Source organism: Sparus aurata, chromosome 5 (assembly GCF_900880675.1).
Source record: "Sparus aurata chromosome 5, fSpaAur1.1, whole genome shotgun sequence".
Classification (NCBI taxonomy): Eukaryota; Metazoa; Chordata; class Actinopteri; order Spariformes; family Sparidae; genus Sparus; species Sparus aurata.
The window spans coordinates 38,133,102-38,160,684 of record NC_044191.1 but is presented as its reverse complement, the minus strand read 5'-3'; the positions used below and the strand labels follow the sequence as shown (position 1 = coordinate 38,160,684).

Here is a 27,583-nt window from a genome sequence, read left to right as displayed (position 1 = left end):
TTTCACAGTTTTTATTAAAGCTACAGGCTGACTGGACTTTTGTTTTCTACACAAGACAGGACAATCAGCAATGAGATGGCCAGGTTTCTTACAACAGAAACAAGCCTTCTCTGAAGAAGTGCCCCCGACAGCTGGTTTACTAGCAAAGGAGGCAGAAGTGGACACAGGCTTTGAAAAATGAGGTCGATGGAACAAAGCTCTTCCCTTTTGCTCGCCCTGTCTTCTGTCAAAGTCAGTCTGATGAGTCAAAATAAACTCATCTGCCAGAACAGCAGCTTCATCGAGAGTGGACACTTTTTGCTCATTTATATAAGTACAAATGACATCAGGCAGACAGTTTTTAAACTCTTCCGGCAGGATCAATTGTGTGAGATCCTCTTTTGTTTCAGCCTTCTGAGACTTGCACCATCTACTAAAGAGAGCCTCTTTTTTTTTTGCAAAGTCAACATAAGTTTGTTTGTTAAGTTTATTGAGACTCTGAAAGTGTTGCCTATAAGCTTCAGGAACAAGTTCATATGCTCTCAGAACAGCCCCTTTAACTGTCTGATAATCTGCACGTTGCCCAGTGCTTAAAGCAGAGTAAGCTTCCTGCGCTTTCCCCACCAAAACACTTTGTAAAAGCAATGTCCACGTAAGCTCAGGCCATTTTGAAAGTGTAGCCACACGTTCAAAATGTGGGAAATACTTTTCAACATCTTTCTCTACAAAAGGAGGAACCAATCGAATGTTTCTAGCTGCATCAAATGCAGACGACTCAACGTGAGAGGGACGCAACAAAGCAGCATGTTTAAGTTCCAGTTCTTTGAGGAAACGCTCTAAGTGCGTTTGCTTTTCTTTTAGTAACCGCTCCTTTTGCTTATCTTGTAGTTGCAATTCTTGTAAGGCCATTTCCTTAAGCCTCAACTCAAAAGCAATATCTGTTTGAGGAGGTTTTGAAAAACTTTCTTGAGAAGCTGATGACAAGGTTAGCCTTGGACATAACACTGACTGTCTGTCTGTCTGACTGTCTGTCTGTCTGTCTGTCTGTCTGTCTGTCTGACTGTCTGTCTGTCTGTCTGTCTGTCTGTCTGACTGTCTGTCTGTCTGTCTGTCTGTCTGTCTGACTGTCTGTCTGTCTGTCTGTCTGACTGTCTGTCTGTCTGTCTGTCTGTCTGTCTGTCTGACTGTCTGTCTGTCTGTCTGACTGTCTGTCTGTCTGTCTGTCTGTCTGACTGTCTGTCTGTCTGTCTGTCTGTCTGTCTGACTGTCTGTCTGACTGTCTGTCTGTCCCTCAGCGAACGGTGTGGGAGACGTCTGTGAGAACGACTTCGATAACGACGCTGTGATGGATTTGATCGACGTGTGTCCGGAGAGCGCCGAGGTGACTCTGACGGACTTCAGAGCCTATCAGACGGTCATCCTGGACCCCGAGGGTGACGCCCAGATCGACCCCAACTGGGTGGTCCTGAACCAGGTGAGCCTCAACTTGTCCTCTCTAACAAGCATGTATGATGCCGCCTTCAGAGGACGCTGTGAAACCAAAAGGACGACCTGCCGTCAGAGACTGACTGAACAAACATGATGAAACTGTGTCTGTGACATATTGTAACTAGGGCTGTCAAAGTTAACGCGTTAATAACGCGTTAACGCAACGTCCTCTTAACAGCGTTAATTTTTTTAACGCGCGATTAACGCTCGGCATAAAAAAAAACTAAAAAAAACATGCATTGTATGATTTACGACCGTCGGTGGCACCTGTAGTCTTGATACAGAGGGTGGCAGAAGAAGAAGAAAGGGAATCAGAAGAAGAAGAAGCAGGGTTGGCGGTTCGGGAAAAACACGGCGGACTGAAAAGTGAGGAAATGCAGAAAGGACTTATCGTAAAATACCAAATAATAGCCGGGGTTCATTTGTTTCAATCACTTAACAGACCAAAAGGCAATTCGGGACAGGCGTCTAATTCCTTCCTCACAATAATCCGAGATGAAAACATTACAAACTTCTCCAGCTTCTCTGTGAATTCTCTGGCATCCTCCTGTAACTGAAGTTGTTGCGGCGGAGGAAACGATTCAGCCAACCAGCACTCACAGATAACTCCTCATCTCTGCTGTCACTCACGGTGGCGGACATTTGTTTCTCCATCGTCCTGATCATTTTGCGGGACACTCTCTCGTGGCGTGCCCGTTTGCTGATAACTCATCCCCGCATGTTTATCTCAGGCTCCTCGCTAGCCTTCCTCCTCCCTCCAGCAGGCAGCCTGGTCCTGTTGCTGTCCTCCTCGGACAGACGCTGAAGCTCAGTTTCTCTCACTCTCTTCTGGTCGACAGAGAAACGTCTAGCGGCTGCTTCTCCCGAGTTTTCCTTTGAATATATCACGACAGAAAGTTTGAATTTCAAGTGGTACTTTTTATTGTTTTGCTGCACCGGAGCCATGGTGATCATCAGTGTGATACTGACTGACAGAAAGCAGCACACTGCGTGAAAAAGGCGAAGAAGAAAAACGTGCAGTGTCAGTGGTCACGTCTTCTTCCTTGATTTAAAAAAAATTTAAAATTAGACCCGACATTTATTTGGAACCGGCGGTTATTTACCAAAATATACATCTGCACCCGGCGTTTAAAGGGACCCTGTGGATAATTGAAACCCGGATATTATTTGGTAATTTACGGTATGAACCGCAAACTATTTTCAAAACAGCCAGATGGTTCGGTCAATAGGACAAAAGTTATCTGTACGTACTGTCGACATGAAATGAGTTACCATCAAAGTACATTGAGTCTCAAATATCAATTGCAAGCCAAACACAGGGCAGATGCAGAGAGCCCCCCCCCCTCCCCCCCCTCGCCAAAAGCAGACAACAACCTTTTATTTTCCTGCATGATTTGAAGTGTTGAATAAAAATGTTCATGATGCAAGCATATCTGCCCTTTCTTATGTTGTTAAAAGTATTAAGAACATGAAAAAATACATTACGGTACATTTAGAACAGAGAAAAATGTGCCAAAAAAATTGTGATTAATTTGCGATTAATCGCGAGTTAACTATGGACAAAATGCGATTAATCACGATTAAAAAAATGTAATCGTTTGACAGCCCTAATTGTAAGTCATTGTGTCCTTGTTGTAAATTCAGCATTAAATCTTTCAGCTGAAGTTGTTTGTCTCCTTGTAAAAAGTGTCAGTTTGTGGCAGCATGTCTGTACCAGCCTGTCTGCTTCTGTGTCTAAAGTGCTAAAGTCTTACCTGCCAACATTGATCAGCTGTTTGAACACACTGTTTACACTGATTTCACCATTTACACTCCATTTATGAAAGAAGAAACATGTTATTGATCTAAACATGTCACATGTTACAAAGACACTAAACAGTAACAATATAGGCTCCTTCTTTATCTCCGTGGAGAAAGTCCCCAGACTCCCTTAACAAATGTGTCAGTTTAGTGAGTTGTTGAGTTGGAGACACTTTATAAACTCTGTGAAACTCTGTCTCTGACTCATTCTGCATTATTTGGACCTTCTTGTTCATTCAGCAAATGTTCTACATGAACTTCTTTCTGTCTCTGAGTAGAAACATGGAGTCTGTGTGTCTCAGTGATGGACGGTTTGTGTCATACAGTGTTGGCGCTGACCTGTCCTCTCATGGTTGTGTTTTGTCTTCAGGGTATGGAGATAGTCCAGACGATGAACAGTGATCCTGGTCTCGCTGTTGGTATGTGTTTTTACTGAATCTTTATTTAATCCCGGACCAGCTGAGGTCTGCTCCTGGTCTGACTGTAGACCATCTCCTCCTATGTGCGTCTGCAGGCTACACTGCGTTTAACGGCGTCGAATTTGAGGGTACGTTTCACGTCAACACTGTAACCGACGACGACTACGCCGGCTTCATCTTTGGTTATCAGGACTCGTCCAGTTTCTACGTGGTGATGTGGAAGCAGACGGAGCAGACGTACTGGCAGTCGCTCCCCTTCAGAGCCATGGCCCAGCCCGCCCTGCAGCTCAAGGTCTCTACTCTCTCTACTGGTCTTTACTGTCTCTACTGTCTCTACTGGTCTTTACTGTCTCTACTGTCTCTACTGGTCTTTACTGTCTCTACTGGTCTTTACTGTCTCTACTGTCTCTACTGTCTCTACTGGTCTTTACTGTCTCTGCTGGTCTTTACTGTCTCTGCTGGTCTTTACTGTCTTTACTGTCTCTACTGGTCTTTACTGTCTCTACTGGTCTTTACTGTCTCTGCTGGTCTTTACTGTCTTTACTGTCTCTACTGGTCTTTACTGTCTCTACTGGTCTTTACTGTCTTTACTGTCTCTACTGGTCTTTACTGTCTCTGCTGGTCTTTACTGTCTCTACTGTCTCTACTGTCTTTACTGTCTCTACTGTCTCTACTGGTCTTTACTGTCTCTACTGGTCTTTACTGTCTCTACTGTCTCTGCTGGTCTTTGCTGTCTCTACTGGTCTTTACTTTCTCTACTGTTCTTCACTGTCTCTACTGTCTCTACTGGTCTTTACTGTCTCTACTGGTCTTCACTGTCTCTACTGTCTCTACTGGTCTTTACTGTCTCTACTGGTCTTTACTGTCTCTACTGTCTCTGCTGGTCTTTGCTGTCTCTACTGGTCTTTACTTTCTCTACTGTTCTTCACTGTCTCTACTGTCTCTGCTGGTCTTAACTGTCTCTACTGTCTCTGCTGGTCTTTGCTGTCTCTACTGTCTCTGCTGGTCTTTACTGTCTCTACTGGTCTTTACTGTCTCTACTGGTCTTCACTGTCTCTACTGTCTCTGCTGGTCTTTACTGTCTCTACTGTCTCTGCTGGTCTTTACTGTCTCTACTGGTCTTTACTGTCTCTACTGTCTCTACTGGTCTTTACTGTCTCTACTGGTCTTTACTGTCTCTACTGTCTCTGCTGGTCTTCACTGTCTCTACTGGTCTTTACTGTCGCTACTGGTCTTTACTGTCTCTACTGTCTCTACTGGTCTTTACTGTCTCTGCTGGTCTTTACTGTCTCTACTGGTCTTTACTGTCTCTACTGTCTCTGCTGGTCTTTACTGTCTCTACTGGTCTTTACTGTCTCTACTGTCTCTGCAGGTCTTTACTGTCTTTACTGTCTCTACTGGTCTTCACTGTCTCTGCTGGTCTTTACTGTCTCTACTGTCTCTGCTGGTCTTTACTGTCTCTACTGTCTCTGCTGGTCTTTGCTGTCTCTACTGTCTCTACTGTCTCTGCTGGTCTTTACTGTCTCTACTGTCTTTACTGTCTCTACTGTCTCTACTGGTCTTTACTGTCTCTACTGGTCTTTACTGTCTCTACTGTCTCTGCTGGTCTTCACTGTCTCTACTGTCTCTACTGGTCTTAACTGTCTCTACTGGTCTTTACTGTCTCTACTGTCTCTACTGTCTCTGCTGGTCTTTACTGTCTCTGCTGGTCTTTACTGTCTCTACTGTCTCTACTGGTCTTTACTGTCTCTACTGGTCTTTACTGTCTCTACTGTGTCTGCTGGTCTTTACTGTCTCTACTGTCTCTGCTGGTCTTTACTGTCTCTACTGTCTCTGCTGGTCTTTACTGTCTCTACTGGTCTTTACTGTCTCTACTGTCTCTGCAGGTCTTTACTGTCTTTACTGTCTCTGCTGGTCTTTACTGTCTCTACTGTCTCTGCTGGTCTTTACTGTCTCTACTGTCTCTGCAGGTCTTTACTGTCTTTACTGTCTCTGCTGGTCTTTACTGTCTCTACTGTCTCTGCTGGTCTTTACTGTCTCTACTGTCTCTGCTGGTCTTTACTGTCTCTACTGTCTCTACTGTCTCTGCTGGTCTTTACTGTCTCTACTGGTCTTTACTGTCTCTACTGGTCTTCACTGTCTCTACTGTCTCTGCTGGTCTTTACTGTCTCTACTGTCTCTACTGGTCTTTACTGTCTCTACTGGTCTTTACTGTCTCTACTGTCTCTGCTGGTCTTCACTGTCTCTACTGTCTCTACTGGTCTTTACTGTCTCTACTGTCTCTGCTGGTCTTTACTGTCTCTACTGTCTCTGCTGGTCTTTACTGTCTCTACTGTCTCTACTGTCTCTACTGGTCTTTACTGTCTCTACTGGTCTTTACTGTCTCTACTGTGTCTGCTGGTCTTTACTGTCTCTACTGGTCTTTACTGTCTCTACTGGTCTTTACTGTCTCTACTGTGTCTGCTGGTCTTTACTGTCTCTACTGGTCTTTACTGTCTCTACTGTCTCTGCTGGTCTTTACTGTCTCTACTGTCTCTGCTGGTCTTTACTGTCTCTACTGGTCTTTACTGTCTCTACTGTCTCTGCAGGTCTTTACTGTCTTTACTGTCTTTACTGTCTCTACTGTCTCTACTGTCTCTGCTGGTCTTTACTGTCTCTACTGGTCTTTACTGTCTCTACTGGTCTTTACTGTCTCTACTGTGTCTGCTGGTCTTTACTGTCTCTACTGGTCTTTACTGTCTCTACTGTCTCTGCTGGTCTTTACTGTCTCTACTGTCTCTGCTGGTCTTTACTGTCTCTACTGGTCTTTACTGTCTCTACTGTCTCTGCAGGTCTTTACTGTCTTTACTGTCTCTACTGTCTCTGCTGGTCTTTACTGTCTCTACTGTCTCTGCTGGTCTTTACTGTCTCTACTGGTCTTTACTGTCTCTACTGTCTCTGCTGGTCTTTACTGTCTCTACTGTCTCTACTGGTCTTTACTGTCTCTACTGTCTCTGCTGGTCTTTACTGTCTCTACTGTCTCTGCTGGTCTTTACTGTCTCTACTGGTCTTTACTGTCTCTACTGTTTCTGCAGGTCTTTACTGTCTTTACTGTCTCTGCTGGTCTTTACTGTCTCTACTGTCTCTGCTGGTCTCTACTGGCCTCTCCTCTTTGTACTGGTCTCAACATTTAACTGAAAAAGGACCCACAGATCCAGCTGTGGAAGCTCTCTGCTGCCCCCAGGTGGCCCAGATCAGGTGTTCCAGCACAGCTGGATCTGTGGCCCCAGGTGGCCCAGATCAGGTGTTCCAGCACACTCAGATCTTGAACACTGATGGTTTGCAGTCTGGCCTCGTCAGTAAGGAGGTCACAGCTTTGATTCCTACATGTTGTCCTGTTCCAGCAGAGGTGACTGAAGGACTCGTGAAGTGAAACACTTAGTTAACTCTGGTCTATTGGTCCTGCAGGCGGTCAAGTCTCGGACCGGACCAGGAGAGTACCTGAGGAACGCTCTGTGGCACACCGGAGACACACCTGGAGAGGTGACGCTGCTGTGGAAGGACCCGCGAAACGTCGGCTGGAGGGACAAAACCTCGTACCGCTGGCAGCTCAGCCACCGGCCGCAGGTGGGCTACATCAGGTGAGACCAGAACTTGGAGCTTTCTTAGCCCTGACCTAGACCCTAGACCTGGTGAACCGTACAGGACCGGTATCCAGACACTTCAGGAGCGCAGTACTCTGTAGTTCTGAGACTGAAGTATTTGGAGTACTTTATCAGTCTGCATCTATTTTGTCTCTCTCTCAATCTTTACTGTGCTACTGCAGTACTACAGAGTACTGTGTAGTACTGTGCAGGGTGAAGTACTACACAGTACTACAGAGTACTGTGTAGTACTGTGCAGGATGAAGTACTACACAGTACTACAGAGTACTGTGTAGTACTGTGCAGGATGAAGTACTACACAGTACTACAGAGTACTACAGAGTACTGTGTAGTACTGTGCAGGGTGAAGTACTACACAGTACTACAGAGTACTGTGTAGTACTGTGCAGGGTGAAGTACTACACAGTACTACAGAGTACTACAGAGTACTGTGTAGTACTGTGCAGGATGAAGTACTACACAGTACTACAGAGTACTACAGAGTACTGTGTAGTACTGTGCAGGATGAAGTACTACACAGTACTACAGAGTACTGTGTAGTACTGTGCAGGATGAAGTACTACACAGTACTACAGAGTACTACAGAGTACTGTGTAGTACTGTGCAGGGTGAAGTACTACACAGTACTACAGAGTACTGTGTAGTACTGTGCAGGATGAAGTACTACACAGTACTACAGAGTACTACAGAGTACTGTGTAGTACTGTGCAGGGTGAAGTACTACACAGTACTACAGAGTACTGTGTAGTACTGTGCAGGATGAAGTACTACACAGTACTACAGAGTACTGTGTAGTACTGTGCAGGGTGAAGTACTACACAGTACTACAGAGTACTGTGTAGTACTGTGCAGGGTGAAGTACTACACAGTACTACAGAGTACTACAGAGTACTGTGTAGTACTGTGCAGGGTGAAGTACTACACAGTACTACAGAGTACTGTGTAGTACTGTGCAGGATGAAGTACTACAGAGTACTACAGAGTACTACAGAGTACTGTGTAGTACTGTGCAGGGTGAAGTACTACACAGTACTGTGTCATACTGCAGTAGTACTGGTGTAGTACTGGTGTAGTAATACTGTAGTACTACAGTAGTGCAGTACTCAGTCCTCTGTGTCAGTCTGCAGCTGTGCCTGCCTGTCGTCTCTCTCTCTACTTTTTACTGCATTCTTGCCCCTCTGAACCGTCTTTGTGGGCCCCGGGGCCCCCCGGTACTCTATTGTACTCATCTCCATGACAACCAAAGCCCTGGCAAGAATCCGCCTCGGCAACCGTTGATATGCAGATGAGACAGAGAGACGAACTGGAAAAGTTTTTCCACATAAAACATAAAGTACATGTGTGAAGGAGGCGGCTGCAGAGGAACAACAGACTCAGGATCTGTGATCTGAAGACGTCCGGACACATTTTACTGTTGCTGAATGAAACACGACTGAAACCTGACAGATGATTTAATTAATCAGCCTATTATTGATTAGAAGTGGTGTTTGGTGTTTGTGCAGGTTTAAGAGTCCGGACTCAAATTGTTCAGTCGGTCAGGAGGAGTGAAAGAAAAGACAGAAATGAAAGAGGAGGAGGAGGAGGAGGAGGAGGAGGAGGAGGAAGTCTTTTCACAGAGAGAGAGAGACAGTGTGTCTCTCTCTCTCTCTGTCTCTGTGCTCTCTCGCCCACAGTTCAGCTCTCAGGTTTTCTGAACTCTGGAGGTTTGATTGGATAGGAAGTGTTCTCCTGATATTTCCTCACATCGTGTCATCTTGTTCAGATATTACTGGTTATTGATCTCTGTACCAGTGTCAGCACAGAGCTGATAGAAAGGAAGTGTGTGTGAGGTCTCGGTAGCTCACGGTATCAATCAAACACATGTCGTCTTCCCATTGAGAAGATCAGCTTCACACACCACACCCTTACAGTTCAAACTTTGTCTCACAAAGTGGGGGGGCGGGTCCGGTCTGGTCCTGCTGCTGGACTCTGAAATCCCTTCTCTGTGTCTCAGGGTGAAGCTGTTTGAGGGGATGGACATGGTGGCGGACTCCGGTGTTGTGATCGACACCAGCATGAGAGGAGGTCGGCTCGGCGTCTTCTGTTTCTCCCAGGAAAACATCATCTGGTCCAACCTGCGGTACCGGTGTAACGGTACGACTTCTGAACCCGGACACACACAACACAACAAACACCACCCGTCTCCATTCAACAGAACCAGCCTGGATCAGCTCAGTGGAAGACAATCAAAGTCTGATGCTTTTTAATGGGACACAAACGTCTCAGTGCGTCTGACATCTCCCGTCAGACTTTGTTATTGATTGTGATAATTGGTAATATTGATTACCCTTGACTTGGTTTTGTCATCACTGAGTTTTTTACTTTTAAATGATCATTTCATCAGCAGGAAGTTTAAACTGTCTCGTTTTGTTGTCACATATTTAACAGACAGATGTGTTTGTTATTTCAGACACGGTGCCAGAAGACTTCCAGACCCATCGGAAACAAGTTCTGATGCACATAAAGGTCTGAGAGCTGCAGACAGACTGTCCACACACACACACGCACACACACACACACACGCACACGCACACACACTCTCACACACACACACACAGCTGAAGCTTCTCTGAGTCCACTTTAACTGTAGCCTGAGTGTGCCTGTGTGTGTTTGTGTATGTATGTATGTATGTATGTGTGTGTGTGTGTGTGTGTGTGTGTGTGTGTGTGTGTGTTGAGGTGTCAGTCTGGGGGAACGCTGACCAGAAGCACCTGAACACATGGTTACAGATGTGACCCTCCTGGGCCTCCGTACATCATCAAACACTGAGTCTGTTAGAGAAACAAGATGGAGGACGACTCGTCTCTGTCAGAGTCTCTACAATGATTCAAACTCTTCGCTCGTCTTTGAATCATGTCAGACTGAAATCAGTCAGTTGTGTTGAGTTGAGCTGAAGAACAGACGGACAGCAGCTTCACTCCTCTGACAGCAGCTTCACTCCTCTGACAGCTGATGAGCGAATCGTTACAGGCGGCTTCACAAAATATTCTTTAACTTGTTTCTTTGTATTTTCAAATGTACATATCTTTATGAAATAAATTCAGCCATGACTTTTCCTAACAAGTGCCTCTTGTTGATCATTGTCTGACTTTGTTTCATCAGTTTATCCTGAACATGAGTACAGTGATGTCCTCTACACCCAGAGATCAGTTAGCATGTTAGCACTTCCTGTCCCCTCGTTTCAAAGTCTGAATGTGTTTCCAGGTGAATGTGTGTAATAAGCTGTGTGTCACCACAGGCTGAACATATTCACACGTTTTGTTCTCCAACATAAATCATCATTAACGTCCCACAGTTTAATCATGAAGCTCTTCATGTGTTAGAAACAGTTAGCGGTTGCTAACGAGTGTCTGAATGAGACTACAGAGGTTGTCGGGGACATTAAACGTCCTCACAGTGAACACGGAGACTCATCTACTCACTAGTCCGTCTTTACAGGCCACTTTAGTTACACACTGTTCTAACTCTGACTTTACAACTTGTACATTGATCAGTTTATAGAAAACCTGGATAGTAATTGTGCAGTAAGACTCTTAGTGGTGGAGACGTTTCAGTCATGTGACCGTGATGTCGTCTGTTTGTAGCCTAGCATTAGCTTCTTACTGCTACACAGTTAATTTAGCTTCACGCATCACAGAGTGGAGTTCATCTGTGGAGATTATCTGGATCAACAGAACCTGGACGGGTCAGAACCTTGTGTTTGACACACAGATCCAGTTCAGTAATCCCGAAGAGGAACCAGAGAGATGCTAACTTGTGTTTGACTCACATGACTGAAGATAATCCTGCCCTGGTCCTGACTGATGGAGGACACATTCAGGACACAAACAGCCTGTCCGTGTCTTCTTCGGTCTACTCGTCCTCTGACCTGCAGCCATGTTTGTCCCCGTCTGTCTGGAGGTGCGGAGGTCGTGACCCCTGGGCCGGGGAGGCCGGGACGAGTGCAATATTGGAGAGGAGACGTGACAACAGTGCACTGATCCCGGACCTGCCCGACCCTGGGAGGAAACACAGCACACAGCCTGAAACACACACAGGAAGGAGAGATGACATCACAGCTCCGCTCCGTCCAATCATTGACTGTGTTGTAGTTCAGCTCGGTGTCTAGAGGAACCAACACTTACATTTATGTTTCATGTTTGATTGATGATCAGCTGACGTCAGAACGTGTGAAAAACAAAAAGCAGTCGGTTGGTCTCCTCTGAGGACGCAGCTGAACATCGTCACTCAAAATGTCTTTTAGTAAAAATCTGTCAAAATATTATCAAGTGAAGATTCTTAAAGTTACAGACTTCAGTGTCAAAACTCTGATACGTTTCAATTAATTGATTTTATTATCAATCAGATTAAAACAGCTGAGCAGTTGATACATACTTGTAAATATTTGGATCAGTTACTGTTACTTTTCATACTTTGTTACATTTAACATCCAATACTTAAAGACTTTTACTCGAGTACTGGAAGTAATATTCTAACAGCACGTCTTTACTTTTACTCGAGTGTGACTCACACTGCTGAAACATAGTTGAAGTATAAAGTACATGTAACTCAGAACGACAGTAAAGTACTTGAGTAGTTGTACTCAGTTACTTTCCATCAGTTTACAGATAAAATTAAGTTAAAAAAGTTGTTAACAAGTTCAAATTCTATGAAGTGAAGATGGAGAGACGAAGTCGACATGAGCTCATATATTTCTATATATTTCTATAAATAAAGTATTTTGCTGTGGAGGCGAGTTAAAGACGAAGAGCTCAGCTGCTCCTCTTCATCGTGATGTGTTCAGGTTCCTGTTTTCTGACATTATTGTTAAATGAAACAGTCGTCAGTGACTCACCTCTCTTGCTCTGCAGCCTCTCTGACTCGTCCTCTGGTCTCTGCTCTGTGGACGGTCTCAGCACTCAGTCCTGGTTTTGGTCTGGACCCCCCCCCCCCCCCGAACCAGAACAAAGGGAGTGAAGCTGCTCAGCGAGGCGTGGAGGGGCCCCGCTCTGCACTTAAAGGGCCAACAGCTTCACTCTGCTGGACCGCCGTTCAATCACACACAACATTATTCAGACACAGGTGAGACGTCAGAGAGCAGCTCAGGTGCATCCGCTGAAATAAACTGATGAAGTCGATCACCAGTCAGACTTCAGATCAGCTGATGGAGCCAGTGAGAGTCTGCTGCCTCCTGCTGGCCGTCTGCTGCCACTACAACAAACAGCTCTCAGCTCAAGCAGCTGAGGTCACAGCGTCGACACAGATCACTGACTTTATAAACATCAACATATTCATTAAAAATGTAAAATGTTGCATGTGAGGAGACGAGTACGATCAGAGACGACTGGATTTATAACTACCCAAAAGAAAACGTTGTAAAAACAGATGTGAAACGTGTGAAATGTGTTTTAACAGCTCAATAAACATCAAGTTGAAAAGTGTTACATGTTAGATTAAAAATTAATCAGTTGGAGGCGCGCGGGTACAACGAGCAAGATGGCCGTGCATTAGACGCGCTCGCCTCGCTGAACCACCAAACTGTTTTATAACCAGTTATTTGCCATTTTCCTTTAGTAAATCTGCCTCAGGTGGTGTTCTGCACACATTAGAACACCTGGTGGATGTTTTGGAATTACTTATTACTTATAATGACTTTGACCGAGCACTCCAAGGGAGGTCAGCAGATCCACCAGGAAGAGCTCCAGTCGAACGATGGAAGCTGTGACACTCATGTTAGAGTCGGATATATGGGATGTTGAACCAAAGAGCCTGGAGAACAATTTAGCTGAGATAACTAAAATGAGTGCTACGCTTCAGGGGTCGCAGCAGACACACAACCATCAGAGTTACAACCACGGAGCTGCAGAGCGCAGCCAACAGCAACACGAGAGACTGGAGGAGATACGAGTCTCTGAACTGGAAGATACAGCCGACATGTTGGTGAGCGATACTGACGGCTGCGATGAAAAGGTGGAAATGTTACAGAACCGTTTACCAGAGCTGGAAAACCATTGCAAGAGAAAAAACATGGTATATTGTAGGAGAACCTCAGATTGTCAGCTCGCCCTGAGGAGGAAAACCTTCACCACGGCGAGGAAAGATCACAACATCAGGTATAAGCTGGCAGACCCCGCCACCCAGCGCTTCACCTGGAAGGAACGGAGCTGCAGCTTCACCAACGCCACGCAGCCAGAACAATTTACTGAGGAAGACTCTGCCACAAGAGAGTGAATCTATGTGACGTCACTTATATAACGTATGGAAAGTCTATAAATCTGTACAGGTAACAGATTTAATGTTGTGACGCTGCGCAGCCTGAGCCAAAGCCAGGTAACGCTGTCAGGGCCGTGTTTGGGTCTGTGTCACCTTTTGTTACTACGTCAGATGTTCACAAGTGTTCAGCTTTATCTGGACATATATTTCTATAAGGGTGCTGACTGAAGTTAACAGGGAGACAGTTTCTGGTGTTAATACATGTGAGACATCAGTTTTAAAGTGCGGCATCAGTGATTTCAGGTCACTGTGCAGCCAGGCCATAAATACTCCTGTGTACTCACTAAGACACGACTGGTAGCTTCGTTAGTTTATACGTTGGAACATCGATGGCATCTGTCACTGTTGCTGCGGTTGTAGCTCTCGCTGTTATTGTTTTCTGTTTGTTTTTACTGTTATTAATATTCCTCCTTATTTGATCATTTGTTTAATGAGTAACTGTTGGGGCGATGCTAACTGTGCCGTACCTTCTCTTGTTGGGTCTCCTTGTTCTACAGTCGGTGGATTTCATTGTTGAGGCTGTTGAAATGTCTCAGCTGGAAGATTTCTCTTAGGTACCAACCCGTTTAAAATCAATAAAAAAAAATCATCAATTCATATTTCAAATGTCAGAATTAAACATTAAAATGTCTCGTCTCAGCTCGAGGACTCAGTTACCGTCAGATGCGACTGCTCACAGCCACCAGACTCCATTCATAAAAACAGGGATTTTACTCTGCAGTTCATCATCCAACACAGTAACTCTGCTTTCACTTGAACTCGCTGTTACAGGCTCACATGTTCTGTCATTGTTGATTTCAGATGCTGAATCAGACAGTTTAATATTTCTCTGTGACACGACTGAAATGATGAATCAATTATCAAAATATTTTAGTTTGATCGTGTGGCTCCTGTTCACATCGAGCATCGTACGGTGGCCTCAGAGGGACAATGTGTTCATGTCAGAAGCACGAGGCATTCTGATTGATGACAGCAGGCGTTTACATTTATATTTATATTCATATTTATATTTATATTTAGCAGACGCTTTAATCTGAAGCGACTTCCAATAAGTACATTTGTCCCAAGAGAGAAACCACGACATCACCGTCCAATAATTAAGAAGAAAATATAGAAATGATTGTTGAGCCCCATCTGAGCATCATGGCTGCTAATAATCAAAGATTCCTTAAATAAATAAGTGCTGTGATTTAAGTGCTGATGATACGAACATACAAGTGCATATAGGATTGTTTTTATTTAGAGGGAGTGGAGGAGAAGTGTGAACAGAGAGTCTGGAGTCTCCTGCTGCAGACAGAGAGAGACTCTGCTGTCCTGATGTTGGTCAGGACTTCGTTCCTCCACTGAGGCTCCAGAACACAGAAGAGTCTCGACTTCTCTGAGCAGCTTTGTTTGCTCTCAGTGATGGCGGTACCAGCCGGCCCGCTGATGTAGAACAGTGCAGTGTTCTCTCTGGGCCGTGTGGTCGACCAGGGATCCTTCGTGAGGAAAGTCTGGATCCTGCAGATGTTGTAGAGGGTAAATCTGCAGGATCGGACCACAGCAGTGATGTTGGGGGGGCAGGACAGTCCATCATCGAGGATTACGCCCAGGTTCCTCACCGCTGATGAAGGTGATACCGTGACGTCCTGGACAGTGACTGACAGGTCCATGTGAGGGCAGTCTGTCCCGGGATAAAGAGGAGTTCAGGTTTACTCAGGTTGAGTTTGAGGTGATGAGCAGCTGTCCAAGCAGAGATGATGCAGACATTCAGAGATGATGCAGACATTCAGAGATGATGCAGACATTCAGAGATGATGCAGACATTCAGACATGATGCAGACATTCAGAGATGATGCAGACATTCAGACATGATGCAGACATTCAGAGATGATGCAGACATTCAGAGATGATGCAGACATTCAGAGATGATGCAGACATTCAGACATGATGCAGACATTCAGAGATGATGCAGACATTCAGAGATGATGCAGACATTCAGAGATGATGCAGACATTCAGAGATGATGCAGACATTCAGAGATGATGCAGACATTCAGAGATGATGCAGACATTCAGAGATGATGCAGACATTCAGAGATGATGCAGACATTCAGAGATGATGCAGACATTCAGAGATGATGCAGACATTCAGAGATGATGCAGACATTCAGAAATGATGCAGACATTCAGAGATGATGGACATTCAGAGATGATGCAGACATTCAGAGATGATGCAGACATTCAGAGATGATGCAGACATTCAGACATGATGCAGACATTCAGAGATGATGCAGACATTCAGACATGATGCAGACATTCAGAGATGATGCAGACATTCAGAGATGATGCAGACATTCAGAGATGATGCAGACATTCAGACATGATGCAGACATTCAGAGATGATGCAGACATTCAGAGATGAGCGTCACAACGTGGCTGTTGGAGGAGGACGAGGGGAAAGAGAGGAACAGTTGGTGTCGTCAGCAGAACAGCGGTCAGAGAATCCATGAGACTGCAGAGCCTCGTCATCTAGTGTTAGTGGAAACAGAACCGGTCCTGATACTGAGCCTTGAGGGACACCAGGTTCCAGACAGCAGGGTAACGTATGTAACTATGATTCATTAATGAACACGGGGCACCATCAACAGCCTTCTCCATGATTAGCTTCCATGTTTAGAGTATACAGGTGGAATACCTTCTAAAAGATATCCAAATCTTTTATTTATTTCATACACAGCACTTATAATGTCCATATACAGCAACTGTGACTCTGCTGGACTTCTTGGGGATTCCTTCTCAGTGCTTTATGCAGTGCAGGCCTCCTGGGTACTTTCCTTGCTCTGACAGAGAACAGCTGAGCACTTCTAAACAGGATGATGGTACTGCAGCTACAAGGCCTTCTCTTTGTTTCAGCCATGAGGAGTAACAATGTGAACCGGGTCAGAGCCGAGTCAGCCATGTTCAGCCAGAGAGGAGGCGAGGATCTGGTGGTTGACTGTCGAACACAGAAGATAAGTCGAGGAGAACGAGGACTGACGAGTGGGACGAGGTTCTGGAGGCACCGAGCGACTGATTTGGGTCAAGGAGGTCGTTTTGTGAAAGACAGGAGGACAGTTGGTTGTAGACGGCACGTTCCAGGGTTTTAGAGGAATGAAAGAAGAGATGCAGGTCTGTAGCTTCAGATGTCAGCTGAGTCTGGTGGGTTTCTGTAGCAGCGGCTTTACTGTGGTTGTGTTGAGGAGCTGCAGGCCTGAAGTGAGGGTCAGGGTTTCTCAGAGAGAGGAGGGAATCGGGTCGTTTATCACTAACAACACACTGACTGTTTCCAGTGTGTGAGTGAAACCAAACAACACAACACCTGAAGTTTCTCACCGTCCACCTGATGTGACCTTCATCCGCCATGTTCACAGCTGACGGCTGCTTCCTGTCACCCTGACAACAATGTTTATTATGTAGATGAGAAGAGTTCAGTCTGTAAACCAGCCTGAGAAACTCCAGCTCCAAAATGTTCAATTCAAAATTCAAAATTTGTATATGAATTTAATGAGTAAAACTACTTCAACATAGTACTTAAGTACTGTACAGAGAGGGAGGCACTGTGTGTGTGTGTGTGTGTGTGTGTGTGTGTGTGTGTGTGTGTGTGTGTGTGTGTGTGTGTGTGTGTGAGGACAGTTGTCGCAGCAGCTGCTCGTCTGTGATTTATTTAGAACTGAGTGTCAGTCGGCTGTGAACACACCTCCAGCCAGACCAGGACCCAGAGCAGGACACCACAGAACCAGACAGAGTCCCGGAGAGTCGTGGACCTTGAGTTTCCCCCTTTAGGCTGATTACCCTGCAAACAGACTGGGACCAGGACAGACTGGGACCAGGACAGACTGGGACCAGGACAGTCTGGGACCAGGACAGACTGGGACCAGAACCAGCTGACGGTAAGAGACAGACATGAGATATGATTGAAACAGAACAAATCTGTGAGCTTGGTGTCAGTCAGCCCGTCGTGGCGTCTCGAGCTGACAGGAACACGTCACGCTATTTGTCTGTTTAGGATCAAACTGTGAGAACCAATCAGAGCAGAGAACTGAGCTGAAATCCACAAACAAACCAGACCGACCGGCAGCGTCACGTCGCGGCGGTCAAGCTGACGTCAGGAACACAGATCACAGTCAGAGCGCCATCATCTGGGTTACCATGGTAACACACAGTACTGTAACACTCAGCAGCCGCTAGCAGGGACTAACAGTGTGTGAAAGCTGTCAGTCAACAGCAAGCTTCATGCTAACAGTTAGCTTTAATGCTAACTGCTTCTAAAAGCACCTGATCAGTAAACAACATGTGAATCACACCTGCTGGATTATTTAGTAGCCACGTTAACAACGTCGCTAACATCAGCCAGCTAACAGAACCAACATGAAGTCTGTAAACAGGTCAGAGTGTGTGTGTGTGTGTGTAACTGTGGGGGGCAACTGTGGTTTAAATTTAGACTTCATACCCCCCAAACACACACACACACACACACACACACACACACACACACACACACACACACATACACACAGAGGAGTAAAGGTCAGCTGACTGCAGTCAGGCCTTCGTTAAAGGAACAGTTCTGCTTCTCTCTGTTTGATTCTACTGTGATCACACCTGGACCTGGTCAGTACCGCACTGACGGACCAGTGACACATCATCACCAGACTCCATTAACAAATGTGTCCTTCTTGTGAATTCAGCATTAAATGTGATTCAAGAAGTCAACAATTAACCACAAATTCACCAGACTCCCTTAACAAATCAGCTAATTTAAGGCATTAATGCGAGCGTAAAACTTTATAAACATTATGAAACTGTGTGTGTGACAGATTGTAAGTCATTGTGTCCTTGTTGTAAATTCAGCATTAAATCTTTCAGCTGAAGTTGTTTGTCTCCTTGTAAAAAGTGTCAGTTTGTGGCAGCATGTCTGTACCAGCCTGTCTGCTTCTGTGTCTAAAGTGCTAAAGTCTTACCTGCCAACATTGATCAGCTGTTTGAACACACTGTTTACACTGATGTCACCATTTACACTCCATTTATGAAAGAAGAAACATGTTATTGATCTAAACATGTCACATGTTACAAAGACATTAAACAGTAACAATATAGGCTACTTCTTTGTCCCCGTGGAGAAAGTCCCCAGACTCCCTTAACAAATGTGTCAGTTTAGTGAGTTGTTGAGTTGGAGACACTTTATAAACTCTGTGAAACTCTGTCTCTGACTCATTCTGCATTATTTGGACCTTCTTGTTCATTCAGCAAATGTTCTACATGAACTTCTTTCTGTCTTTGAGTAGAAACATGGAGTCTGTGTGTCTCAGTGATGGACGGGTTGTTTCATACAGAGCAGGAAGTGACATCACAGGTGTCACTCAGGTGAATGTAGCTGTGAGGTGACTGAAACATTAAAGGTGTCGTAGAGACGTCTCCTCTTCTTACTCTGCTCTGTTACCATATCTAATGACACCTGGAGCCTTCGGCCCTGTAAGGGTCTCTGGGGGTCTCTGGGGGTCTCTGGGGGCCTCTGAGGGCCTCTGGGGGTCTCTGAGGGTCTCTGGGAGTCTCTGGGGGCCTCTGAGGGCCTCTGGGGGTCTCTGAGGGTCTCTGGGAGTCTCTGAGGGTCTCTGGGGGCCTCTGGGGGCCTCTGAGGGTCTCTGGGGGTCTCTGAGGGTCTCTGGGGGCCTCTGGGGGCCTCTGAGGGCCTCTGGGGGTCTCTGAGGGTCTCTGGGGGCCTCTGAGGGTCTCTGGGGGCCTCTGGGGGCCTCTGAGGGTTTCTGAGGGCCTCTGAGGGCCTCTGAGGGTCTCTGGGGGCCTCTGAGGGTTTCTGAGGGCCTCTGAGGGTCTCTGGGGGCCTCTGAGGGTTTCTGAGGGCCTCTGAGGGTCTCTGGGGGCCTCTGGGGGCCTCTGAGGGCCTCTGGGGGTCTCTGAGGGTCTCTGGGGGCCTCTGGGGGTCTCTGGGGGCCTCTGAGGGTTTCTGAGGGCCTCTGAGGGTCTCTGGGGCCTCTGGGGGCCTCTGAGGGTCTCTGGGGGTCTCTGGGGGCCTCTGAGGGCCTCTGAGGGTCTCTGGGGGCCTCTGGGGGCCTCTGAGGGTCTCTGAGGGCCTCTGGGGGTCTCTGGGGGCCTCTGAGGGTTTCTGAGGGCCTCTGAGAGTCTCTGGGGGCCTCTGGGGGCCTCTGAGGGTCTCTGAGGGTCTCTGGGGGTCTCTGGGGGCCTCTGAGGGTCTCTGGGGGTCTCTGGGGGCCTCTGAGGGTCTCTGGGGGCCTCTGGGGGTCTCTGGGGGTCTCTGGGGGCCTCTGAGGGTTTCTGAGGGTCTCTGGGGGTCTCTGAGGGTCTCTGGGGGTCTCTGAGGGCCTCTGGGGGTCTCTGGGGGCCTCTGAGGGTCTCTGGGGGTCTCTGAGGGTCTCTGGGGGTCTCTGGGGGTCTCTGGGGGCCTCTGGGGGTCTCTGGGGGCCTCTGAGGGTCTCTGGGGGTCTCTGAGGGTCTCTGGGGGTCTCTGAGGGCCTCTGGGGGTCTCTGGGGGCCTCTGAGGGTCTCTGGGGGTCTCTGAGGGTCTCTGGGGGTCTCTGAGGGCCTCTGAGGGTCTCTGGGGGTCTCTGGGGGTCTCTGAGGGTTTCTGGGGGCCTCTGAGGGTCTCTGGGGGCCTCTGAGGGTCTCTGGGGGCCTCTGAGGGTCTCTGGGGGTCTCTGGGGGTCTCTGGGGGCCTATGAGGGTCTCTGGGGGTCTCTGGGGGTCTCTGGGGGCCTCTGAGGGTCTCTGGGGGTCTCTGGGGGCCTCTGAGGGTCTCTGAGGGTCTCTGGGGGTCTCTGGGGGCCTCTGAGGGTCTCTGGGGGCCTCTGGGGGTCTCTGGGGGCCTCTGAGGTCCAGGGTTAGCTCTGGTTGCTCCTGTTCGATCATTAAAGAAAATATTTTGCTGAAAAATGAAAAATGTGACAAGTCAGTCTGCCAATCACCTGTAACCAATGATTGAACAGCGGCATATTAAGCCCCGCCCCTCCGCCTGCTGCTGTTTGTTCTGCTGAAGAAAAATCAAACAAACAGGCGAGAGTCCATGTTACAACACACACACACACACACACACACACACACACACCCACAGCAGTGATTCTTCAGGTTGTTGTGTGCAGCGACTGTCTGCAGGTAGGATCAGCTCTCATCAATATATTGATCATCAATATGTTCAGCTCTTTGTCTGATCAATACATATCAACAGCACTGATCGACATGTTGAACGTATTGATCAGCTGTGTGTTTGTGTAGTTTGAAGCTTCATGTCAGGATTATCGTTTCGGAGGAGGATTTCAGTATTCTGTGTCTGTGTGTGTGTGTGTGTGTGTGTGTGTGTGTGTGTGTGTGTGTGTGTGTGTGTGTGTGTGTTAACCTGCAGGTGTCTGATGGAAGCAGATGAAGGTGTGAGCAGGTAACTCAGCAGGTGAGGACGTCAGTCAGCTCGTGTGTGTTATGATCAGCTGATCATCAGTCTGTTGGTTCTGACGCTCAGAATTCATCTGGACCTGTTGTCATAGCAACGAGTCCTGACAGTCAAACCTGCAGCTGTGATGGAGCCGCAGCACGCCACGTTACCATGGAAACGCTGCATCCAGCTGACTCTGCTGCTCGTCCAGCTGAGTTTACCTGAAGGTACAAACACACCTTAGCATGTGAAGGCCAGAGGCCAAAACAAACAGATTTTAAAACAGAAAAAAAACAAAAACGTATGTTTGACATTTATGGTGTGATGACATCACAATGACATCATCAGAGAGCCTTTCAGACATTCAGCTGACCAGACTCTTCCTCCTCTCTGTAGGAACAGCTTCCTGTCGTATCCTGAGGTGTAACTCGGACTTTGTGGCTGCAACATTGGACCTGAGTGGAGGAGGAGCTGCAGCAGGAGGAGCATCAGGAGGAGCAGGAGCAGCAGGAGCAGGAGGAGGAGCAGGAGCAGCAGCAGGAGCAGCAGGAGCTGGAGGAGGTGCTGCTCTCAGCAGGGAGGCGGTGAACGCCGGTTACTGCAGCGCCCTGCGCTCCTACGCCATGTGCACCAAGCGGATGGCGCGGGCGTGTCGCGGTGACCTGGCCTATCACTCAGCTGTTCAGGGTATCGAGGACCTGCTGATTCAGCACCGCTGCCCGCGGGCGGGGCCCACTGTCCAGCCCCGCCCCCTGCCTCAGGGCACACTGTCGGGCGACGCCTGCCTCTACGAGAGGAGCTTCTTCATCAGAGAGGGCCGGACTCCAGAGTACCTACACTGCGGCGTTTTTGGAGACCCGCACATCCGAACCTTCAAGAATGACTTCCAGACGTGTGCCGTGCAGGGGGCGTGGCCTCTCATAGATAACGAGTACTTGTACATACAGGCCACCAGCTCGCCAGCAAGGGGTGGGGCGCACGCCACCGTGCTGACGAAGGTGAATCACGGAGATCTGATCAAAGGTCTGATGATTCAGGGACAGATTGAACTGATGCTACAGCAGCTAGGCTAACTGATGTTATAGCAGCTAGGCTAACTGATGCTACAGCAGCTAGGCTAACTGATGTTACAGCAGCTAGGCTAACTGATGTTATAGCAGCAAGGCTAACTGACGTTTTAGCAGCAAGGCTAACTGACGTTATAACAGGAAGGCTAACTGATGTTTTAGCAGCAAGGCTAACTGATGTTACAGCAGCTGGGCTAAGTGATGTTTTAGCAGCAAGGCTAACTGATGTTTTAGCAGCAAGGCTAACTGATGTTATAACAGCAAGGCTAACTGATGTTATAACAGGAAGGCTAACTGATGTTTTAGCAGCAAGGCTAACTGATGTTACAGCAGCTGGGCTAAGTGATGTTTTAGCAGCAAGGCTAACTGATGTTATAACAGCAAGGCTAACTGATGCTACAGCAGCTAGGCTAACTGATGTTATAGCAGCTAGGCTAATTGACACTATAGCAGCTAGGCTAACTGATGTTATAACATCAACTCTAACTGATGCTACAGCAGCTAGGCTAACTGATGTTACAGCAGCTGGGCTAAGTGATGTTTTAGCAGCTAGGCTAATTGACACTATAGCAGCTAGGCTAACTGATGTTATAACAGCAAGTCTAATTGATGCTACAGCAGCTAGGCTAACTGATGTTATAGCACCATGCTAACCTCTGAAGGAACCATCATGTTGTTTTCAAATGAACAGTTGACTCTCTTGCTGGCCGATCTAAACCACGCCCACAGCTGGCAGTGGCTCCTCAGAGCGCTCAGAGGAAAGTTCTGGAGTTACAAACAGAACTTCACTGTATGTTCAACTGTGATTGATTGATCGATTGATTGAATGATGACTGACTGATGTTGGGATATTGAGATGATCTCATGGTCACTCGTGTTGTCGTCTTGTTTCAGATCACCATCATCTTTAAGAACTGGCGTCAGTGTGTTGATCAGCAGCTCTACCAGGCCGAGCTCGATAACGTTCCCGCCGCCTTCGCCGACGGCTCGGTGATGAGCGGCGAGCGGCGAGGTCACCACAGCCTGACGGTGTGGACTCAGAGTCCCGGCCGACACGCAGAGATCAGAGCGGCTCACATCGGGACGCTGCTGGTGGTGCGTCAGAGCGGACGCTCGCTCGGACTGTCGGTCCGTTCGCCGCGCAGCATCGTGGAAGCCTTTGGGCCTGAGCAGGACCTGCAGCTGTGTGTGTGGGGTTGCCCCGCCACCCAGAGAGTCCACACGCCGCCAACGGGCTCCTCGTCACCCTCCGCTGTCGCCCAGGCTCACTGTGCGGCACTGCTTCCTGCCCGAGACGTCTACTACCAGGCCTGCGTGTTCGACCTGATCACCAGCGGAGACCTGAACTCCAGCGTGGCTGCCGTCAGCGCGCTGCAGGACGCCCGAAACATGATCTCTGACACGCAGAGAGTTCACCTGCTGCCCGTCGCTGCCGGCGAGCAACACAGAGCACGACTGGACCTCACGCTGCTGCTGCTGCTGCTGCTCGGCATGCTGGGAACTCTGAGCAGAACCTGACACGGCAGGAAGCCCTTGCACACCTGTTCATTAAGATGGTGATGTCATGCCACACACCTGAGATCATGTGACCGCAGCAGATCCAACACGGCCTCCTGATATGAGAGACGAGCCTGATGGACGCTGTGTCTCTGAGTGCAATGCATGATGGGAACTGGTCTCTCGGCTTGTTCTAGAGGCTCAGCTGTGTGAGACGAGACAAAGACGCTCAGTCTGGTCCAATCACACGTTTGCACTGAGAGATGATGACATCATCATCCTACAGCCTCGACTGTGAAGACAGTTCAGTCATCAATCAGTGATTACAAACATCAGACCTGTTTGTTTGTTTGTTTGTTTGTTTGTTTGTTGCTGATCTTTATTTCTGCAGGTTTACACTCTTGTTGGTTTCCTGCTCAGTGAAAGTCACCTGTTAAATATCATCAGTCATCAGAAATACTGACGGACGTCATTTCATCATCTTCATCTACTGAAGCTAGCATGCTAACAGCTAGCCTCCTCACAGTCTGACAGCCTGCAGCTTCAGTTCACTACTGAGTCTAATAATCAACAACAGAAACTCATAAATGTGAAGAAAGGAAATATTTTGACTCCTATTTTCATTATGAACAGAAAAATCCAACCGTCCACCATCTGAACTCAACACTGTCTCTGACTGAACTCAGACCAGTTTCATCTGCTCCTTAACTCATCGTCAAACTAACTTCATTCAGACTGGACTCAAACTGAGTCAGAGTCACCAGAACAGTTCTGGTTCGGTCCAAATAAATCCTCAGTTCACAGAAACATGAGAAGATATTTTGTTTCTACACGCTGATGATGTCATCAGACTCTCTCTCTCTCTGTCCTCTCCTGATTTGTCACAGTCCTGGTCTGTAAATCACCTCTGTAGTGTAAATCACCTCTGTAGTGTAAATCACCTCTGTCTGTCCACACGTCTTCACTGAGACTCCTCCCGTGATCAGAGGTCACAGACAGACTCCATAGCTAACTGAGCTATGGCTTATTAGCTAACAGCTAGCAGCAGTTAGCGGCTGTGCTGCCCCCTGTGGTTTGGATCTTTGAATTCTGTTTACAAATTGTTCATCAAATCTGCTTCAGACTGAAAAAGTTCTTGTGACTGAATAAACAGCTGGTTCCTGATCGATCTTCTGTGTCCTGCTGACACATTTAAAACCCCTTCAGAACTGCATTTTTTTGGCTGCGCAAAATGTTTTTTTAAAACTGATTGTGACTCCTCTCCAACATTAAAACAAAGTGGAAAAAACACATTTTTGGTAACTCTTGTTTTTAATAGTTCCATTCCAATGGGCACAGGGTCCGAAGGGGTTAAACAAAGTGGACTCAGGGTGAACTGGGTCCGGTTTACAGAAGCAGAACTTTATTGTGGATTCTTCAACAGCAGAAATTAAGCAGAAGAGTGAAACATGTTGTGATGATGTCATGATGAGCTGCTGTAGATCAATATATCTGATTAATGTGTGAGACAGTAGAGACATCTTGTGATCCTGCTTTATGATCAATAAATGTATGGATGAATAAAGACTGAGTGACCATGACGACAGACATGCTGACAGGAAGTCACACACACACACACACACACACACACACACACACACACACACGTGACAAACACAAGAAATCTGTCGTTTCTTAATCACTTTTTTTTTCTTTTCCTGTGATGATGAAAGTGTTTGGGGGCGGAGCTAAACGTGAAGCTCAAAGCTTTTCTTTATCCGCAGGAAACAAATCAGATGATGTCATCACTTTCTATATTTAGCTGCACTTTATGGGAAGAATCTCTCTCTCTCTCACACACACACACACACACACACACACACACACGGGTTCAGACAGGTTCAGACATGACCTGAGCCCTGAGTGTTCAGTTAGGCGTGTGGCTCCGCCCCCCTCCCCCTGCTTCCTGTGGTGTCATCATACCTGTTTCCAGGGCCGGAGGTGAGTAATGAGCCCTGATCAGTTACTGTAACTGACTGTGGTGCAATACTTCCTTAAAATCAAAACACACTAACTGATCACAAGAAGCAGATAAATACCCAGAATGCCTCAATGTGGCAAGATTACATCAGCCGTCTGATCCACAGGAGCCAGTGGTGAAAAGTAACTAAGTACATTTACTCAGTACAGTTCTGTGTATCTGAGTCGCTTTATAGATACTGTTGGAGAAGAAACTGAGTAATCGAGTAACTGAGCTCCACGTCAACCAGCTGGAATATTAACGTGATGTCATAATGAGGTTCAGGTGGGTTCAGGTGGGTTCAGGTGGGTTCAGGTGGGATCAGGTGGGATCGGGTGGGTTCAGGTTGGATCAGGTGGGATCAGGTGGGATCAGGTGGGTTCAGGTGGGATCAGGTGGGATCGTGTGGGTTCAGGTGGGATCGGGTGGGATCAGGTGGGATCGGGTGGGATCAGGTGGGATCAGCTGGGATCAGGTGGGATCGGGTGGGTTCGGGTGGGATCAGGTGGGATCAGGTGGGTTCAGCTGGGATCAGGTGGGATCGGGTGGGTTCGGGTGGGATCAGGTGGGATCAGGTGGGTTCAGGTGGGATCAGGTGGGATCAGGTGGGATCGGGTGGGATCAGTGGGATCAGCTGGGATCAGGTGGGATCGGGTGGGTTCGGGTGGGATCAGGTGGGATCAGGTGGGTTCAGGTTGGATCAGGTGGGATCAGGTGGGTTCAGGTGGGATCGTGTGGGTTCAGGTGGGATCAGGTGGGATCAGGTGGGTTCAGCTGGGATCAGGTGGGATCGGGTGGGTTCGGGTGGGATCAGGTGGGATCAGGTGGGTTCAGGTGGGATCAGGTGGGTTCAGCTGGGATCAGGTGGGATCAGGTGGGATCGGGTGGGATCAGTGGGATCAGCTGGGATCAGGTGGGATCGGGTGGGTTCGGGTGGGATCAGGTGGGATCAGGTGGGTTCAGGTTGGATCAGGTGGGTTCAGGTGGGATCAGGTTGGATCAGGTGGGTTCAGGTGGGATCAGGTGGGTTCAGGTGGGATCAGGTGGGATCAGGTGGGTTCAGGTGGGATCAGCTGGGATCAGGTGGGTTCAGGTGGGATCAGGTGGGTTCAGGTGGGATCAGGTTGGATCAGGTGGGTTCAGGTGGGATCAAGTGGGTTCAGGTGGGATCAGCTGGGATCAGGTGGGATCAGGTGGGATCAGGTGGTTACAGTCTGTAGTGGCGGTGAGACGTCTCCACACAGCTCGTCTGCTGGGTCACAGTTTGCAGGAGGGACGAGAACACGACCTGATCTGAGGGCGTATTTAACACTTTATAACATGCAGCCTGTGGACAGCACGAGGCTGTAGATCTGGTCTGAGATCAGCTTGTGATGTCTTCTCTGCTGCAGACTGAGTTTTCACATTTCCTCGCTGAGTGTTTGTGTTTCTACTGACTGTGAATCAGCTGATGAAGAGTTAACGAGTTCAGTCAGTCTGACTGTAAACGAGTGACTGAGATCGATGAGTCAGCGATGGAACAGTTAAACAGAAAACAGTTATGAAGATGATGATGATGATGAAGATGATCAGATGATTTTTATGTTTCCTGTGATGAAATCTTTGTTTTCCAGAAACAAACATGTTTTCAAGGAGCAAACGGACACTGACCACCTGCCTCCACCTGCCTCCACCTGTGGAGCGTGAAAAACTCTAAATAAATCTAAATAAAAACAGGAAGTAGTTCCAGCTGAACACCTGAGCAGACAGGGTGTGAAGAGATGATGATGACATCAGAATTTGTTAGTCTTGTTCTCTTGTGTGCTGTGATGACATCACTGATTGTTTGACGTGTTACCATGACAACTTCGTGGGGATGAAGCGAGGGGTCAAACAGAAGTATGGATGATGAAGGTGATGAAGGTGATGAAGGTGATGAAAGTGATGAAGGTGATGAAAGTGATGAAGGTGATGAAAGTGATGAAGGTGAAAGCTCTGCC

The 27,583-nt window shown here is 47.5% G+C and overlaps 3 protein-coding genes across 6 annotated transcripts; 2 read left to right on the top strand and 1 right to left on the bottom strand.

The window, feature by feature from the left end:
• The first annotated feature begins 1,255 nt into the window (after positions 1-1,255).
• LOC115581042 (thrombospondin-3a-like) lies at positions 1,256-10,433 on the top strand. Its single transcript, XM_030415860.1, has 6 exons — positions 1,256-1,453; positions 3,638-3,686; positions 3,782-3,978; positions 7,134-7,306; positions 9,324-9,463; positions 9,780-10,433. The coding sequence occupies exons 1-6, from the start codon at positions 1,325-1,327 to the stop codon at positions 9,839-9,841; spliced, it is 750 nt and encodes a 249-aa protein (XP_030271720.1). The 5' UTR covers positions 1,256-1,324; the 3' UTR covers positions 9,842-10,433.
• Positions 10,434-17,335: 6,902 nt separating this feature from the next.
• Positions 17,336-24,885, top strand: hjv (hemojuvelin BMP co-receptor). 4 transcript variants are annotated; one of them, XM_030415990.1, is made up of 6 exons: positions 17,336-17,532; positions 17,649-17,794; positions 21,015-21,059; positions 21,154-21,268; positions 21,438-22,039; positions 23,003-24,885. In XM_030415990.1, the coding sequence occupies exons 4-6, from the start codon at positions 21,187-21,189 to the stop codon at positions 23,624-23,626; spliced, it is 1,308 nt and encodes a 435-aa protein (XP_030271850.1). In that variant the 5' UTR covers positions 17,336-17,532; positions 17,649-17,794; positions 21,015-21,059; positions 21,154-21,186; the 3' UTR covers positions 23,627-24,885. The 4 variants fall into 4 exon arrangements, with proteins under 4 accessions (XP_030271850.1, XP_030271852.1, XP_030271851.1 ...); XM_030415993.1 differs by lacking the exon at positions 17,649-17,794 and having other exon boundaries at positions 17,337-17,472; positions 17,505-17,532; positions 21,015-21,047; XM_030415992.1 differs by lacking the exon at positions 17,649-17,794 and having other exon boundaries at positions 21,015-21,047.
• LOC115582226 (proline-rich protein 2-like) lies at positions 19,088-20,524 on the bottom strand. The gene has a single exon (XM_030418043.1). The coding sequence runs from the start codon at positions 20,522-20,524 to the stop codon at positions 19,088-19,090; it is 1,437 nt and encodes a 478-aa protein (XP_030273903.1).
• Positions 24,886-27,583: the final 2,698 nt, after the last annotated feature.

Coding starts and splice junctions, on each gene's coding strand:
- LOC115581042 (XM_030415860.1), top strand. CDS start 1,325: ATGGATTTGATCGACGTGTGTCCGGAGAGCGCCGAGGTGACTCTGACG. Junction 7,307..9,323: donor CCGCAGGTGGGCTACATCAG/GTGAGACCAGAA, acceptor TCTGTGTCTCAG/GGTGAAGCTGTTTGAGGGGA. Junction 9,464..9,779: donor CCTGCGGTACCGGTGTAACG/GTACGACTTCTG, acceptor TTGTTATTTCAG/ACACGGTGCCAGAAGACTTC.
- LOC115582226 (XM_030418043.1), bottom strand. CDS start 20,524: ATGATCGAACAGGAGCAACCAGAGCTAACCCTGGACCTCAGAGGCCCC.
- hjv (XM_030415992.1), top strand. CDS start 21,187: ATGGAGCCGCAGCACGCCACGTTACCATGGAAACGCTGCATCCAGCTG. Junction 21,269..21,437: donor CCAGCTGAGTTTACCTGAAG/GTACAAACACAC, acceptor TCCTCTCTGTAG/GAACAGCTTCCTGTCGTATC. Junction 22,040..23,002: donor ACGCCACCGTGCTGACGAAG/GTGAATCACGGA, acceptor GTCTTGTTTCAG/ATCACCATCATCTTTAAGAA.